Source organism: Myodes glareolus, chromosome 6, assembly GCF_982192425.1.
Source record: "Myodes glareolus chromosome 6, mMyoGla1.1, whole genome shotgun sequence".
NCBI classification, from domain to species: Eukaryota; Metazoa; Chordata; class Mammalia; order Rodentia; family Cricetidae; genus Myodes; species Myodes glareolus.
Window position 1 is genome coordinate 112,308,278 of NC_142031.1, and position 15,121 is coordinate 112,323,398.

The following is a 15,121-nucleotide window of genomic DNA, read 5'->3' on the forward strand; positions in this document are numbered from 1 at the left end:
TATGCATGCACTAGCAACTGATGAAAGAAAGCAAAGGCCATGAGTTTTAGGTATAGTGGGGAGGGGCACATGGAAGGTTTGGAGGGAAGAAAGTAAAAGAAGAAATGTTGCAATTATAATGTCAAAATTTTTTAAAAGTTAAAAAAAATCACCTTAAAAGGATTATTATTATTATTATTATTTTATCATGTATGGATTTGGTTTCTTCTAAGCTTTACTAAATTATAATTGACAAATAAAAATTATGTACATTACACTCAGGAGGCAGAGGCAGCAGGATTATGAGTTTGAGGCCAGTCTGGGCCAGACCCTGTCTCAAAAATAGATATATGTTTATTATATATGCCATGTTTCTGATTTTTTTGTTTTATTTTTTATTTTATTTTATTTTATTTTTGAGAAAAGGTCTTTCTGTAGCTCAGGCTTGCTTTGAATTCACTATGCAACCCAGGCTGGCCTTGACTTTATGGCCATTCTCCAGTCTTAGCCTCCCCAAGAGCTGGTATTACAGGCCTGGCCAAAATAATGTCTTGATATATGTTCACACTGTGATTAACAGATTAACAGGCCCAGCCCTCTTTATTCTTACTTTCTTTTGTGTGTGGTGAGAACCTTTAAGATCTATCATCGTGCTGGGAGGTGGTGGTACACGCCTTTAATTCCAGCACTCAGGAGGCAGAGGCATCTCTGTGCCTCACAGTGGATCTCTGTGAGTTCGAGGCCCACCTGGTCTACAAGAGGTAGTTCCAGGACAGGTTCCAAAACTACAGAGAAACCCTAACTCCAAAAAAACAAAAAACAAACAAACAGAAAAGATCTACCATCGTGATAGTTTTTGTGTACGCATATTAGAAAGGTAGACTCTATTCACCCTGTCCAACGTCTCCCCTGACATTCCCACACATTGATCATTATCATTCTATTCTGTTTCTGCTTTTGAGGTTGGCTTATTTGCTTTTCTATACATGGCTTATTTCTTAACAGTATCCTCCAGGACCTGGATCATAGTTTGAAACTATTATAGGTTCTGAGTGTTATGGTGCACACCTGTAATTTCAATACTTGGAAAACCAAGGTAAGAGAATGGCTATGTTTGATGCCAGTGTGGGTTACATAACGAGTTCAAATCTAGTCTGAGCTACATCAAGACCCTGTATCAAGGAAATAAACAGCAAGGGGAAAAACATTTATAAATGGAAGAGTCATTTGGGCTTATGGTTCCAGAGATACAGAAGTCTATCACCATCATGATGAGAAGCACGGCAGCAAGCAGCAGACATGGAGCTGGATCAACAGCTGAGAGCTCACATCTTAATCCACAAACAGGAAGCAGAGAGAGTTAATTTAAATGGCAGGAGTTTTTGAAACTCAAAGCCTTCCCCCAATAATATACTTCCTTTAACAAGTCACACCTCTTGTCCTCCTCCTCCCTGCACAGCCGCCAATTGGAAAATGCCACACATGGTATCATCTGTCTTTCATTTTGGCCATATTTAGTGTGTGTGTGTTGGCAGTAGGGAGGTGAAAAGGGATGTTTTGTTGTACATTTTTACTGACTCTTCTTTGATAACTAATGAAGTTGAGTACTTCTTTCTCTTTTGTTAGGTTTCTGCTTGGCTAAGTGGTGGTCTTGGGTTTTCTATTGGGTCTTCTGCCTTCTTAAATAATCTTTATGTATTCTGGATATGAGACTTTGGGTTGTGTACATATATGCTGAGTTGAAAAAAAATTCTTCTACTCTGTAACTTTGCCCTCTTAGTCTTTAAGTGTTATCTTTCGATGAATAAACAATTCTTACATTTAATGACATCCAGTGTACTTCTCCCTCCTATGATTAGTGCTTTTGTGCCTTTTAAGAAATCTGTCCCTACCCCAGGTTATGAAAGTCCTTTCTTTCATTTTTTTTTAATTAGACCTATAATTTGACTAGAAATGGGTTTTGCATGTTATGTGATCTAGGTCATCATGACTATTTGTTTATTGCTGCCCACACAGCTGTTCAGTTGGCCTAGCCACATTTATTGTGTCCTTCCCTCACAAAATTGCAGTAAATCAGTGGCCATGTAGGTCCACTTCTGACCACTGTTCGGTCTGTTGACTTATTTTTCTGTCCCTCTGAGAATACCATGTTGAGTTAGCTGTAAGGTTTGTTAAGTTTTATAGTAAACTCTGCTATCTGGAAGTTCAGGTCTTCCAGCTCAGTTGTTTTCAAGATGGCCTTGACTATCTTGTGCCTTTTGCACATTCTATTGAATCTTAATAGTATAAAAATAAGTCTTAATTTTAATAGCAATTGTTTTGAATTTTTATGAAAATTTCACCACCACTATTATTTGTAATGATTTATTATGGCCTGTTCATGATAACTTTTTATCATTTATTCAGAAATAGAATATAAAAGACAACACATGTGTCTGTATTTGCTTTGCTTTGCAAATATATACAAAAGGAAATATAATGTCAGTAGGTAGAGGTGGAAAGAAAGTAAGAACGTGAAGTAACTGAGCATGTGGGTTACTGCTGAACCGGGAGGGCTATGCATTGAGGGCAGCTGTGCTAAAGTAAGACCCTGTCTCAGAAACCATCCAAGTAGCCAACCAAACAAGACAAAACAGAGCAGCCAATAGCAATATGACAGAACCTAAATTAAAATGATAGATGAAATTCATGGAGCTTTGCCTTTTTGATAGAGTTGGGGTTGAAACTGTTGCTTTCAACTTTTTTAGAGTCAAACAAGTTATAATTCACAGCGGTCAATATAAAAACAACATTTGCTTTACAGGAGAGTTTTCCTAATACTGAGAGCTGAAAATGTGATTTTTTCCCCCCTGTTGAATTTTAAGGGTGATAACCTGATCCAACAGTACTATGGAAAATATTTGAACATAATTTCAAAACCCTGTTTATCTAGACAGTTCTATTGAATCAGTGACACAGTGCACACAGTATATTTATTTTTCTGATAGTCTTGACTTGATCCAAGGATAATGGGCTCCTTTTTATATAAAAAATTAGATATTTACTACTCAAGTCGCCGTGAATTAACTTATTTGCTGGCAAGAACCTTTGTTTTTTACTTAGGTATGCCTGCATACTTGGGTAGACATGGAGTAGAGGTTCCTTGAGTTTGTGGTATTCTTTATTACTGAATAGTAATCCTTATTGCCAGGCACTGTGATAAATGCTTTTATTTGCATTATGAAACTTAGTTCTCAGAACAGTCCCTTGGAATAAGATTTGTGGTTACCATTTCTTCATGAATACAAAAGTGAGGGAAATGTCTTGCCAAAGTCATACTACAAGTAAGCAGTGGACTCGGGATTCTGTTTCTGATCATTAGGCCTCACTTCCTGCTACATTTACATCACTGAGAAGAATCTACAGTAGGTCAGATTTATGCTGGAATCAAGCAGCTTGGAGTTTAACTAGAGTAAGTGTTTTCCCTCAGGAAACACATGTCTAAGTCTGATATGCAGACTTAGATGGATAGGTGAAGAAAAAAGGAGATTGTGCATTGATTTTGCATGCAATTGAAATTTACATTTCCTTTGGCGTGTTTGCTGTATTTATACTTAAGTAAAGTCATTCTTCGGAGTAACCATTATTAAGTTGCTTTATGGTGGATATTGTCACTTTTGCCTAAAAATTCTCTTGATACAAAGCTATCAAAAGAAGCCAGAAAATGGAGTGTCCCACCCTCAAAGCCCCTCCAATTCTCTGTTTCAAGCTGGCACTCCTGAAAGATGAGTGGAAATTGTAGAGGCAGCTTTATTATTTTATGATATTTATGCTTTTGTTAGAATTTTGCATTAAGGTTTGTTTGTGGGCATTGATTTTTAAATGAATGTAGTATTTGTATTTGCAACTAATTTACCAAGTAAGAGTTACTACAGGAACACCTCTATACATACATAGTATTTAAAATGAAATAAAATTAGTTCAAATATTTCACATTTTCTATATTCATTTTCAGGTTGAAGGTTTGGAACAAATGTGGAAAGATGTTCACCTCAGAGATAGGGATTGTGGAAGAATGGCTGTCAGAATTTAAGGTAATAGTAACTCTTCTAATACAGCAGTTTTATTCTAGACAGAATTTTAGTGTTTTTTTTTTTATATTTTATGTGACTAGCATGCTAAAGCATTGTGGAAAAGGAATGCTTTACTGTATCATAATAGGAGCAATTAATGCACCGTGATCTTTTGTGAAGAATGAATTCCTTTCCCCCAGGTGGCTCAAAGAACTTATTATTTTTGTATTCTCTTCCTTCCGTGTGACATTGCCATGGTCATGAGTGTTGATGTCACCTCCAGTGTTCATCAGTGATGCATCGTCAGAAATGGGGTGGGAAATGGTGGAACTGGGCATGCTTGGCAGAAAGCAGAGGACAGCAAGATACTGACTTAATCTTCACCAAGGACTCTGTCTCTAGATGGAGACCTGGGAGCTGTGTTAGGAGAGTGCAATCTTTGATTCACTGATGAAGAAGATAAAGCTTGGTCTGGGCTGCCCCGTGAGCTCTTCTCTGTGGTGGCTAACACTGTGGTCTTTAAACCAGCTAGTTCCTTCTGACCTTGTGGGACTCTTCGTGATCTAAATAGACTTGAAGAGATTGAGCAGCAAATGTCATTTTGATTTTGTCCAGCTGATTAGAGACAAATTTACAATGTCATAGTGCCAGATTTTGTGGCTCGCTGCAGGGAAGGAGACTGCACAGCAGGCTCAACAGTGACATCACCAAACAGAGGGAGCATTTGGAGGGAAGGTGTTTTGAGTGACATTTAGAGGAAGCCATGTTTTAATAGGCTCAGACAATGGTAGGGCTGTGTGTAATGGGGTTACCGTCTAGTCTAGACTTTAAAGTGAACTCAGGATCCTGTCATCTTGAAAACTATGATTTGTAACGTGTTCAAACTTCCTGGTCTGAAGCCTTTTATCTATGATGGAAACCAAGGCTGCTTCTCCGTGTCAGTGAGTTAGACTCTCCAGGCAAGAAGCACATGTGTCATTCTTACTGATATGTGTTCAAGTGACAAAGTTTGGATTATCTGTGATTTTAGACAGGGCTTTTTTATGAGCAAGAACACAATAGTTGCTCAAAAAAGAAGGTGTTACTACACTCCAGTTGTTAAGTGACCTGTTAACCCTATGCTGGCTTTATCTACTTCTGTTATCCAATTCTCGTGAATGCTGGATAGACTTTGTTACTTTCTTAGCCCCCTGCCCCCAGACAGTTTCTCTGTGTATCGTTGGCTGTCCTGGAACTAGGTCTTGTAGATCAAACTGGCTTTGAACTCACAGAGATCTGCCTGCCTCTACCTCTGAGTGCTGGAACTAAAGGTGTGCACCACCACCTGGCTACTTTTTTAGTTTTATTGTCACAAATTGAGTATCCTTCTTTGGATTTCCTAATTCATCACGGAGCAGTGTGGGATACTATGAAAGTACACTATACAGCACTTTTTGCAAATTTTAATGTTTGAATTAAATTTTGTATGTACTTGTCTCATGTTAGCTTTGTAAATGATCAGCCAAGGAGTTTTTAAGCTTTTCTTCTGCTTCAGAAGTCTTTATAATATTTTGCCTCACACTGTTATGATTTTGGAGTGAGGGCCAGCTGATGGAACTTTTCAGATTTAACTGTTGAGTACCATTTCTTGTAGATTATTCTTATGTCAAATGTGGAAAGCCAGTTACTGATTCCTTAAGAGGGAGCTATACACAGAAGACATGTTAAGTAGCAGTCATGGGGGAGGAATAATGATTGTAACAAAAGTTTGAAAATCATGATCCTTAAGCTGGCTAGATTTATGCCAACTTGACACAAACTATAGTCATCTGAGAGGAAGAAACCTCATTGAGAACATGCCTCCATAAGACTGTGCTGCAGGCAAGCCTGTAGAGCACTTTCTTAATTAGTCACTATTGGGGGACGGGCCAGTTCATTGTGGGTGGTGCCACCCCTGGGCTGGTGGTCCTGAGTTTTATAAGAAAGGAGGCTGAGCAAGCCATGTGGAGCAAGCCTGCCTTCAGGTTCCTGCCCTGTTTGAGTTCCTGCCCTGACTTACTTTGGTGATGAACAATGTGAAAGTGTCAGCCAAATAAACCTTTCTTCCTAACATGTTTTTGTCCTGGTGTTTTATTGCAGCGATAGAAATCCTGGGACAACCCCTATCTGTTAATTCTTTCCCTTCTTGCCACAGTGTTCAGATACCTAGGAAATGCAGTAGGGAGGACAGACGGGGCAGGGCAGCAGTATTGGCAGCAGTGTGTCCTGGTGTCTGAGGAAATAGAGTACTTACCTGATTAGGAAGAAGGGTTGCAAAGGTGACTTTTACAAGAGCTAACTGGAAAGGCTGTGTTAGTAGATTAGTGCCATTGAGTAAATAAGTACATGTATTAAGAATATGGAGGTTAGATTTTGCTCTGTCTGAGAAAGGCATTGCAAACCTGGAATGGGGCTTGTTGATAGGAAATCAAGGAGTGGAGTTAGACCAGAATTGGAAGACATACGTACGTGTAAAAGGCTTCTGATACCTTGGAAATGGTTGTGAGCCTCCCAAGGTGCGTTCTGGGAATTGAACTTAGGTCCCCTGGAAGATTAGCAAGTGCTCTTTACAACTGAACTATCTCTCCAACCTCTGCTTTTGTTTTTTGTTTGTTCATTTTTAAAGAAAATCCTCTGTTTTTTGAGTAGCACAACTATGGCAACATTACTGTACTTGACTGACTGGACTGAGAGTCAGCAACCTGTTGAATTCTAGTAGGTGGTTTTCTTGGATAAATCATTACAGTTCAGTGAGTAGCATCAGAAAAGTTAAAGTAGGTGGTCTGTAGAGGTGACTTCAGCTCGATGATGTGCCCTGCTCATTCTTCCACGGTCTGACTCAGCAGCCTCTGAAACCCACAGAGACTATTTGCCCCTGTAAAGCTTTAGCTAAAAATTTACAAGCAAAATAAACACATGTAAAATTTTTTCTAGTGAGCTGGGAAGATAGTTCGGGGTAGGGTTGGGGTGGGGAGTAAAGGAACTTGCCATGGAATTTGATGACCTGCGTTAGATCCCTGGGACCCATAGAGAGGACCAACTTCCATAAGTTGTCCACTGCACCACACATACACACACAGTAAATAAATGAAAATAAGTAAATGTAAAAGTTTTTAAAAGAAATATTTTGCTTGTAGAAAAGCATCCCAGTGTCTGCAGTAGGTAATCTCTAGTAGTATTTCCTTGATAGACCAACACAGTAAACTAGAATTTCATGACTATTTACTATTTTCAGTTTTCTCATAGTCACTGAATCTCAGTATGTGGCTCAATCCATTTTCATCTGTGAAGCCGATGAGGAGGATTGTTCTGTTTATTGATTCTTCACCCATCCGCACAGTTTTGTTAATTCTTTTACCCAATCCACTCCCCTCCTTACATTTTAAAGCCATCTGCTGAACAATACTTTAGTGTGAGGCATCTGTTTTCTTAAAAAAATGCCAACAATAATTTCAACATAATTTTTTTTTAAATTTTCATCACCATTTCTGCCTTCTGAAGCATGAGGAACCTTAGCTGGTAGTTGAGAAGGCCAACAGTTCTTAAGTTCATCCTTAAAATTCATTTTTCAAAGCACCATTTGTTTTGTTTGAATTTTTATGTGTTTATTTTATGCATATGCTTGTTTTATCTGCATGTATGTCATGTATCATGTTTGTGTCTGGTACCCACAGAGGCCAAAAGAGGAAGTGGGATCCCTGGGACTGGAGGTGCAGACAACTGTGGGAATCCATCCCAGGTCCTGTGGAAGAGCAGGCAGTGCTCTTAGTGCTGAGCCATCTCTCCAGACACATAAGCACAGTGGTTATACCCTTCCTTCTTAGAAAAGCGGTTTTCGTCCTTCCATGCCATGAGGTAGTAATGGAGTTTTGAGCCGAGTGTGAGTTGCCTCACTGAATTTAAAGGCATTCTTTTCTCTTTTGTCAGAAGCAGCCCCAGGACACCCTGCTTTACAGAGTTTGACTTTTCAGAAAAGAAATGTTCTTTTGTCTCTGGCTGTTTCTTTTTCTCTTTTAAAATATTTTATTTAATATTCATATATGCATATGTATTTTGATCAAATCCTCTTTTCTCTTCCCTCCATTCCTTCCCTATCCCTCCCTCATTCTTTCCTAATTTCATATGCTTTTTCTTTAAAAATTTTAATACCTGCTGGATCCATTTAGTACTGCCGGTATGTGTATGGATGTGGGACCGACCATCCACTGGAGCTGCATTTCTGAAGAAAACTGGCTTTCCCATACCCTAGCAGCCATCAATTGCTAATAGCTCCCCAGACAGTGGTAGGACATCACCAGCCCTTCCCCTCTCTCTGCTGGGATTCAGACTGCTTGATCTTGGGCAAATCTTGGGCAGTCCCAGCTGCTCTGAGTTCATGTGTGCAGCTGAGCTGTCGTGTCTGACAAATACTGTTTCACTGCAGACATCTACTCCCTCTGGCTCTTATAGTCATTATTGTAGCTTGCAGTGCTCACAAGTAGGACTATTGATGACTTTCCCTCAGTTGCATGCATAGAACATTCCAGCCCTGTGAAAGTTAGGATGCAAAGAAGAACCTTCCAGGGTGGTACCAGCTTGATTTCTCATATCTTGTTGTCTAGATGTGTAGTATCTTTAGCAGTAGGTTTTTACTCCAAGTTCTGGAGAGTGACTGTCTTAGTTAGGGTTCCTTTTGCTGTGAAGAGACACCATGACCATGGCAATTCCTATAAAAGAAAACATTTAATTGGTGTTGCCTTCCATTTCAGAGGTTTAGACCATTATCATCATGGCAGGAAGCATGGTGATGCACAGGCAGACATGGTGCTGGAGAAGGAGCTGAGAGTTCTACGTTTCGATCCAAAAGTGAAAGCCATACTAGGCCTAACATGAGCTTCTGAGATCCCAAAATCCACCCCCACAGTGGTACACTTTCTCCAACAAGGCCACACACAATAGTGCCACTTCCTTTGAGCCTATGGGGACCATTTTTATTTAAACCATTACAGTAACCAAGAGCAATGGCAAAACAAAAACCAAAATCCTTATAATTTGGAAGAAGGAATTTTGAGAGGGGAATCTTACTGAATAACAACTCAGAAAGAGGTAAGGCATACCCAATATTGGGCTTTTTATTTGATAGTTGATATCTCTAGGAGTGTCATTGCCCCCCATTATAAGATAGCTCATTTTGTATATGTATATATACATATGCCTTTTAGAAAGCCTCTACCGTAGTAGGTTTCCATAAGACATTTCAAAAGTCTTTAGTGTTAGGATTAAATGAGGCAGAGGGGATTGGACGGCAGTAAGGGGAAGGATAATTAACACTAAAAGCCTCTGAGTGTTTCACAGAAAAAAAAAAAACGTGTGTTCATGTAGACTACACAGTATGCTTTATGCGTATCTTCAGGCTTGTTTTACTTAGGAGAATAGAAATCTGATGCTTACTTGATTACCATTCCCTTTTATATAAATTTCTCCAGTACTGGGTTGCTTTTGATTAAATGACAGGAATGGAATGTTGCCTGGAGGCCTTTTGTTACTCGCTTTTAAAATATTAAAGAATGCCCTAATCTCTGCCTTATGTAAGCAGTGTGGTGACACTGTTTGTTGTGGTGGTGGCTGCTATTGTTCTGGGAAATGGTGGAAAGTTCCCAAATGGTTCACGCTTCGTGCCATGCTGGTAAACAGAACTCTCCTGTTAAATTAGAAAAGCCTGTTCACTTATTTGTCTTCAGGCAAAATATGACCTGTTTTTAAAGACTCTGTCCGAGTGCAGCTGTGATAGTTTTATTTCTTATTCGGTCTCTCTGTGTTCTCTCAGCAGAGGTCTGAGTATGAGGCTTGTGCTGAGTGATGGGGGCAGAGAGAGGATAGGACAGCTTTTTCCCTCAAGAAGACCGCAGTAAAATAGGAACGAATCAAATAACACTGCTATAAAAAATGGTGCAGTTTAGTTTTCTATGTACACTGTTGCCCAGTAAAGCTATGTATCCTAGCCACAGCCCACATTAAATCATGATTTAATTTGGTTATGGGATATGTGAGAAATAGTTTATGTCTAAGATGGCTATTAGGAATATCTTGATGTTAAGTCTGCTGAGGGATTAGCACCAACTGATTGAGTGAGTGAGTGAGTGAGTGAGTGAGTGAGTGAAGGAAGGAGTTTGGATGGAAGCAATGATTGGGAGACAGATACTGCTAATGAGCTATGCTATGAAAGATAAGTTTTTAGTATTGTTAGAATATATATGCTGCTTTTCACCCACAGTTATATGAGTTACTGCTAAGAGTGTCTCTCTTTCTAGTCCTCTCTCTTCTCTGTAGGCTCCACGTCTGGAGCAGTGATGCTAGCGGTCTGTGACTGTATTTTCAGTGGCATTAGGAAAACTAATTTGTGGTGGTACAGTTCTGTGGTCTCCAGTTCCTGGTGTCTAGGTCGTCTGCCCAACCCATAGTGTAGACTCACCACTGAGAGTCGCATGGAATATTTGGATTAGGTGGCCTATGGTTTGCAGGTTAGTGACATTAGATCCTCTTGTAACAAGAAGCAAGGTCATACATAGGTCTAAGGAGATCCATCACTCCTGAAGCTTCGAAGACAGAGCTCTAGTTTTACGTGTTTTTCAGTATTGTTTCTAATCTAAAAATAATATAATTAAAGTGAAGTTTTTTTTTGTTTGTATGTTTTTAAGTGTGTGGGCTGCATTCATGTGTTTGCATGTGTGTGGGTTCACTTGCACATGTGTGCGTGCATGTGTAGGCCCAAAGTTGACATTGAGTGTCCTCCTTGATTACTCTGCACTTAACCTATTGACACAGGGTCGCTCAGTGGAACACAGAGCCCACCAGTTGTCTAGTCTAGCAAGCCAGCTTTCCCTGGTGATGCCCTGTCTCTGCCTCCAGAGTACTGGGGTTGCCATGATGACCCTTGCTTTTAAGTGGGTTCTGGGGATCCTACTTCTGCTTTTCACATTTTGCAGCCCTTTATTTGTGCATTGAGCCATTACCCTAGTCCCGGTGGTGAAGTTCCGATAGTGATTCATCTTGTTGGTAATAAGAGAATAAAGTATATTTTTTTGGAATTTGTTGTTGTTGTTGAGTTATAATTCATATCACATAAAATCTACTATCTTAAATGAGAATGAAGGATTGGATTTATTTATTTATTTTTGATCTTCTTCTTTTGATATATTTATAAGATTGCACCAAACACCAGCATGGGATTCCAGAAACTCCATGCCTGTTAGACACTCTTTCTCAGTCTCCCTCTCCCACCTCTAGTCTGGGTAATAACCAATAGATAATATTTTCTTTTTATGAATTTGTCTGCTTTAGAACTTTACAAAAATAAAAGCTGTTTTTTTAAATTTGTTTAGACACTCCCAGAAACATCTTTGCCAAATTATGCCACAAATCTGAAAGACAAGAGTTCTTTAGTTTCATCTCTCTACAAAGTTATCCAGGAGCCACAAAGTGAGGTAAGTACTTTACAGTTTGTATTAATATTCAATTGATTATTTTATTTAATTATGAAATATAGCATATATTATGTAAAGTAAGAAAATGTATATGTTTTCAAAACAAGAATAAAATACCCAAAACTAGAATCCTTACTATATCCCCCAATCCATCTTTCTCAGCACTTCCTTCTCCCTGTGTGTCTCTGACTCTCCATAGTCTTGAGAAGTCTAGGTCACTGCATTAATTTTTTTTTTATTCAGCAAGTATTTTTTTATCTACTATGAGCCATTTCCGTGTTGGATATTAAAACTCTAAGATCCATGATGGGGAGATAAGCAGAAGAGACTAAGCAACCATTCTTAACTGAGTCTCTTGATACTGTGGTTTATATGCTGGTTCCCTCTAAAACTCATCTGAAAGCTTGCTGTCATAACAAATATTTACAAAATGGGCGTGGGATATGGTTCAATGGTAGAGACTTGCCTAGCATACACTAGGTTCTGGGTTCAGTTCTCAGCATAAAGATGGGAGGAAAGACTGGAACAGTTTTGGGGTTGGTGCTATTCTTAAGGTGAGTTGGGCCTTCTTAGCTTTTTTGCCCTTCTGTCTTCTGTTGTGAAGTGACACATACAGAAAAGAGTCTCTTGGACTTGGACTGCCCAGTCTGCAGAGCTGTGAAGGAGTGCATTCTTTATAAATTACCTGGTGTCATAGCAACAACAACAAAACAAAACAAAAAATAGGCCATGGACAAATACAGGTTTTCTATGTGGCAAATCAAACAAACCTAGTAGCAGTGAAGGATCAGGAGGCTGGGGAAGTGCTGTGGATGGCAGTTAAGTCTGGCTAGAGAGTCAGAGCACTGGGGGACATGGATGTGGATGAGTTGCGTGATACCTCTTGTTTTTAAGTTTGTGAAAGATTCTAATAGGTTGAAAATAAATTTCAGTGTCTCTGTCTCTCTCTCTCTCCCTCTGTGTCTGTCTGCCTCTCCCTTGGGCAGGGTCTTACTTTGTAGCTCCGACTGTCTGGGAACTTACTATGTAGATGAGGCTGGCCTCAAACTCATGGAGATCCAGCTGCCTTTGCCTCCCGAGCATTGGCATTGCTGGCCTACTTCTAATCTATTTACATCAATGGTCCCTTCAAGGGAAAAAAAATTTAAAATAAACCCAACTTCTAATAGAAAACAATTACAGTCATGACATAAATCACTAAGCCGATGCTGTTTGGATTTCCAGAGGTATTAGTCATTCATCATTTGGAGGATGTTCTCTTCTCTTCATTGTCTAATTAATCTTTAATTGAATGTTTAATATTCCTAATAAATGAACTAAAAACAAAATTTATGATTTTAAACTATATTATTGTGTTTGCTCTTGTCTGTTTATCATTACTGAGAATTTGGCTCTGCTCGAGTTGCTTTCTGGAAATGCTTGGTTAAATTCTATAAAAATGTAACACCTGAAAGATCAGGTTGTTAACTTATCAAATAAAATGGTTACTAAGGAGAAGCTTACACTGATTTTCTACAAATATTGACTTCAGCAGTGCATAGAGCAGTGACTGACCCTGATTTTAGGAAGGTTTTGGTTGAGACTTTGGCTTTTGAAAGTACAGATACAGAATGTCAAAAAGCCACAAGGCCTTTAAAAACTCAGAGAGCTCCTCTAAAGGGATGAATGCTATGGAAAGCCTTGCAGATACCATAGCTTCATTTAACCCTGTAAATAATTTTAATAAGTTTCTTATTCTAGTCATTATTATACTTGTTTTTACTATAATAGTTTTACTGGCTTTTGAATACATACATACATATTACTATGTACATATGACATAGTACATAAGACTATGAGACAGCACAAAAGAGGAAAGGCTGTCTTCACTACGTGGCTGCATAATCGTTAACATAATTAATATAGCTTAAACAAAAGGGGGAAATGTAGGAATTTAGCGGAGTCACTGTATCTGGGGGTAGACATTAGAGTGAACAGCTGTTTTCTAGAAGTCCTTTGACCTTGAGAATCCTTGTGGAAAGCAGTGATTGTTTTCTGTGATCTCTAGGTTTGTTTCACTGAAGGGGCCCTGTAGTCATCCCATGACTTTGGTCACAAGATGCCTCAGGCACACACAAGGCTCTTGTATTATTGTGTATTGCAAATGATACATAATAAGGACTAGAGTCGTGGGGGCATGTGATGCCCTCCTTTAGTCAGACATGTAAATTAAGTTTGGGGACCTTGGTATAAATTATTCCCATTATTTGGAAAAAACAAAAAAAATTCCCACAAAGGGACCTTAATATTGAGTTGTGTAACATACTACAGAGTTCAGTTCTTCATGGATCCGTGGACCTTTAAAACAAGACTATACAGTCATGTTGGATGGAGGGAGTGTAGAATAGCCCAGATTCTAGTTATTATGCTGTGAAATGCACTGTAAATGAGATGCTAGTGGGTATAGGGATTTCCTGCAAGCCACAGACTTCATCTGGAATAATGTAATCCAACAACTACGTTCACCTTGTCTTCTCTTTGCCCCAGTGTCTTTCCTCTTCTTTCCTGAGGTGGGGTTTCATGTTGCCTAGGGATCCTTGACTACAGTCCTCAGCCTTCAAAGAACTCAGGCTGGGTTGCTACCATGTCTGGATTGCCCATTTTCTTGAAGTATTTTGCTTTTAAAAAATATATTTCTTTTATTTTTATATTATAATACAATTACATCATTTCCCTTTCCCCATCCTCCCTCTAAACCTTCCCATATACACCTCCTTGCTCCTTTTCAAACGTGTAGCCTCTTCTTGTTAATTGTTACAACGTGTGTGTGTGTGTGTGTGTGTATGTGTGTGTCACGTATTTTCCCCTAAATACATAAGTACAACCTGCTCGATCTTTATAATGTTACTGGCATGCATGTTTTGGGGACTGACTGTTTGGTATTGAATAACTAATTTGTGTGTTCTTTCCTGAGGACTGTCAGAAACCCACAACCAATCAAAATGCAGAATTGTGGAGCACAGTCCTGGTGGCTACAACTATAAAACACTCCTGAACTAAGGCTTAGGGGACATTGTGGAAGAGGGGGCAGAACAAGGAATAGGTGTTTGTTGTGAGGTTGCATCTCCTAGTGATGTTGAAGCTACAGCCATGAGTCTCACCAATATAACTGCCTACAAACATGAGCAGAACAAGGGCACTGATAGACGTGCTAGGGTGGAAGGGGAAACCCTGGGAAACCCCAGCCGTACATAACTGAGGTCTGGGTACAAGCTGGGAGTGGTGACTTAGGCTGTTAGCTCAGCACTTGGGAGACTGAGGTAGAAGTATTGAGTTCAAAACCTGAGCTACATAGCCAGACTTTAAAAAAAAAAAAATAAAGTGAAAACTTGTAAGTTCTCTTTGTCTTTGATTTAGAATAATTTCAACAAATAAAATAAATATAACTATATATGTTTTTGAACAATTAGACATTACTGATCATTTACTCTTTGACATTTTAAAAGGCTTGAAATACGTTTCTGCCCCTTGGGTTTTGACCAGCTGCTGTGGAAAGAGTTTGTAGGGCCAGTTTCCGTTTAGCTGTTTTAGTCTAGAGCATCCCTTTTATTCAAGTAACTGTAAGGGATT

General features: G+C 39.1%; 1 protein-coding gene across 3 annotated transcripts in view; it reads left to right on the top strand.

Annotated features, from left to right (window-relative positions):
• Hycc1 (hyccin PI4KA lipid kinase complex subunit 1) overlaps positions 1-15,121 on the top strand; it is a 72,022-nt gene that overhangs the window by 25,246 nt on the left and 31,655 nt on the right. For all 3 annotated transcript variants that reach the window (XM_085691170.2, XM_085691169.2, XM_085691168.2), the window contains 2 exons: positions 3,974-4,052; positions 11,411-11,512. In XM_085691170.2, coding sequence (XP_085547296.1) covers positions 4,002-4,052; positions 11,411-11,512 — 153 coding nt within the window. In that variant the 5' untranslated portion in view covers positions 3,974-4,001. The remainder of the gene's footprint in view (positions 1-3,973; positions 4,053-11,410; positions 11,513-15,121) is intronic.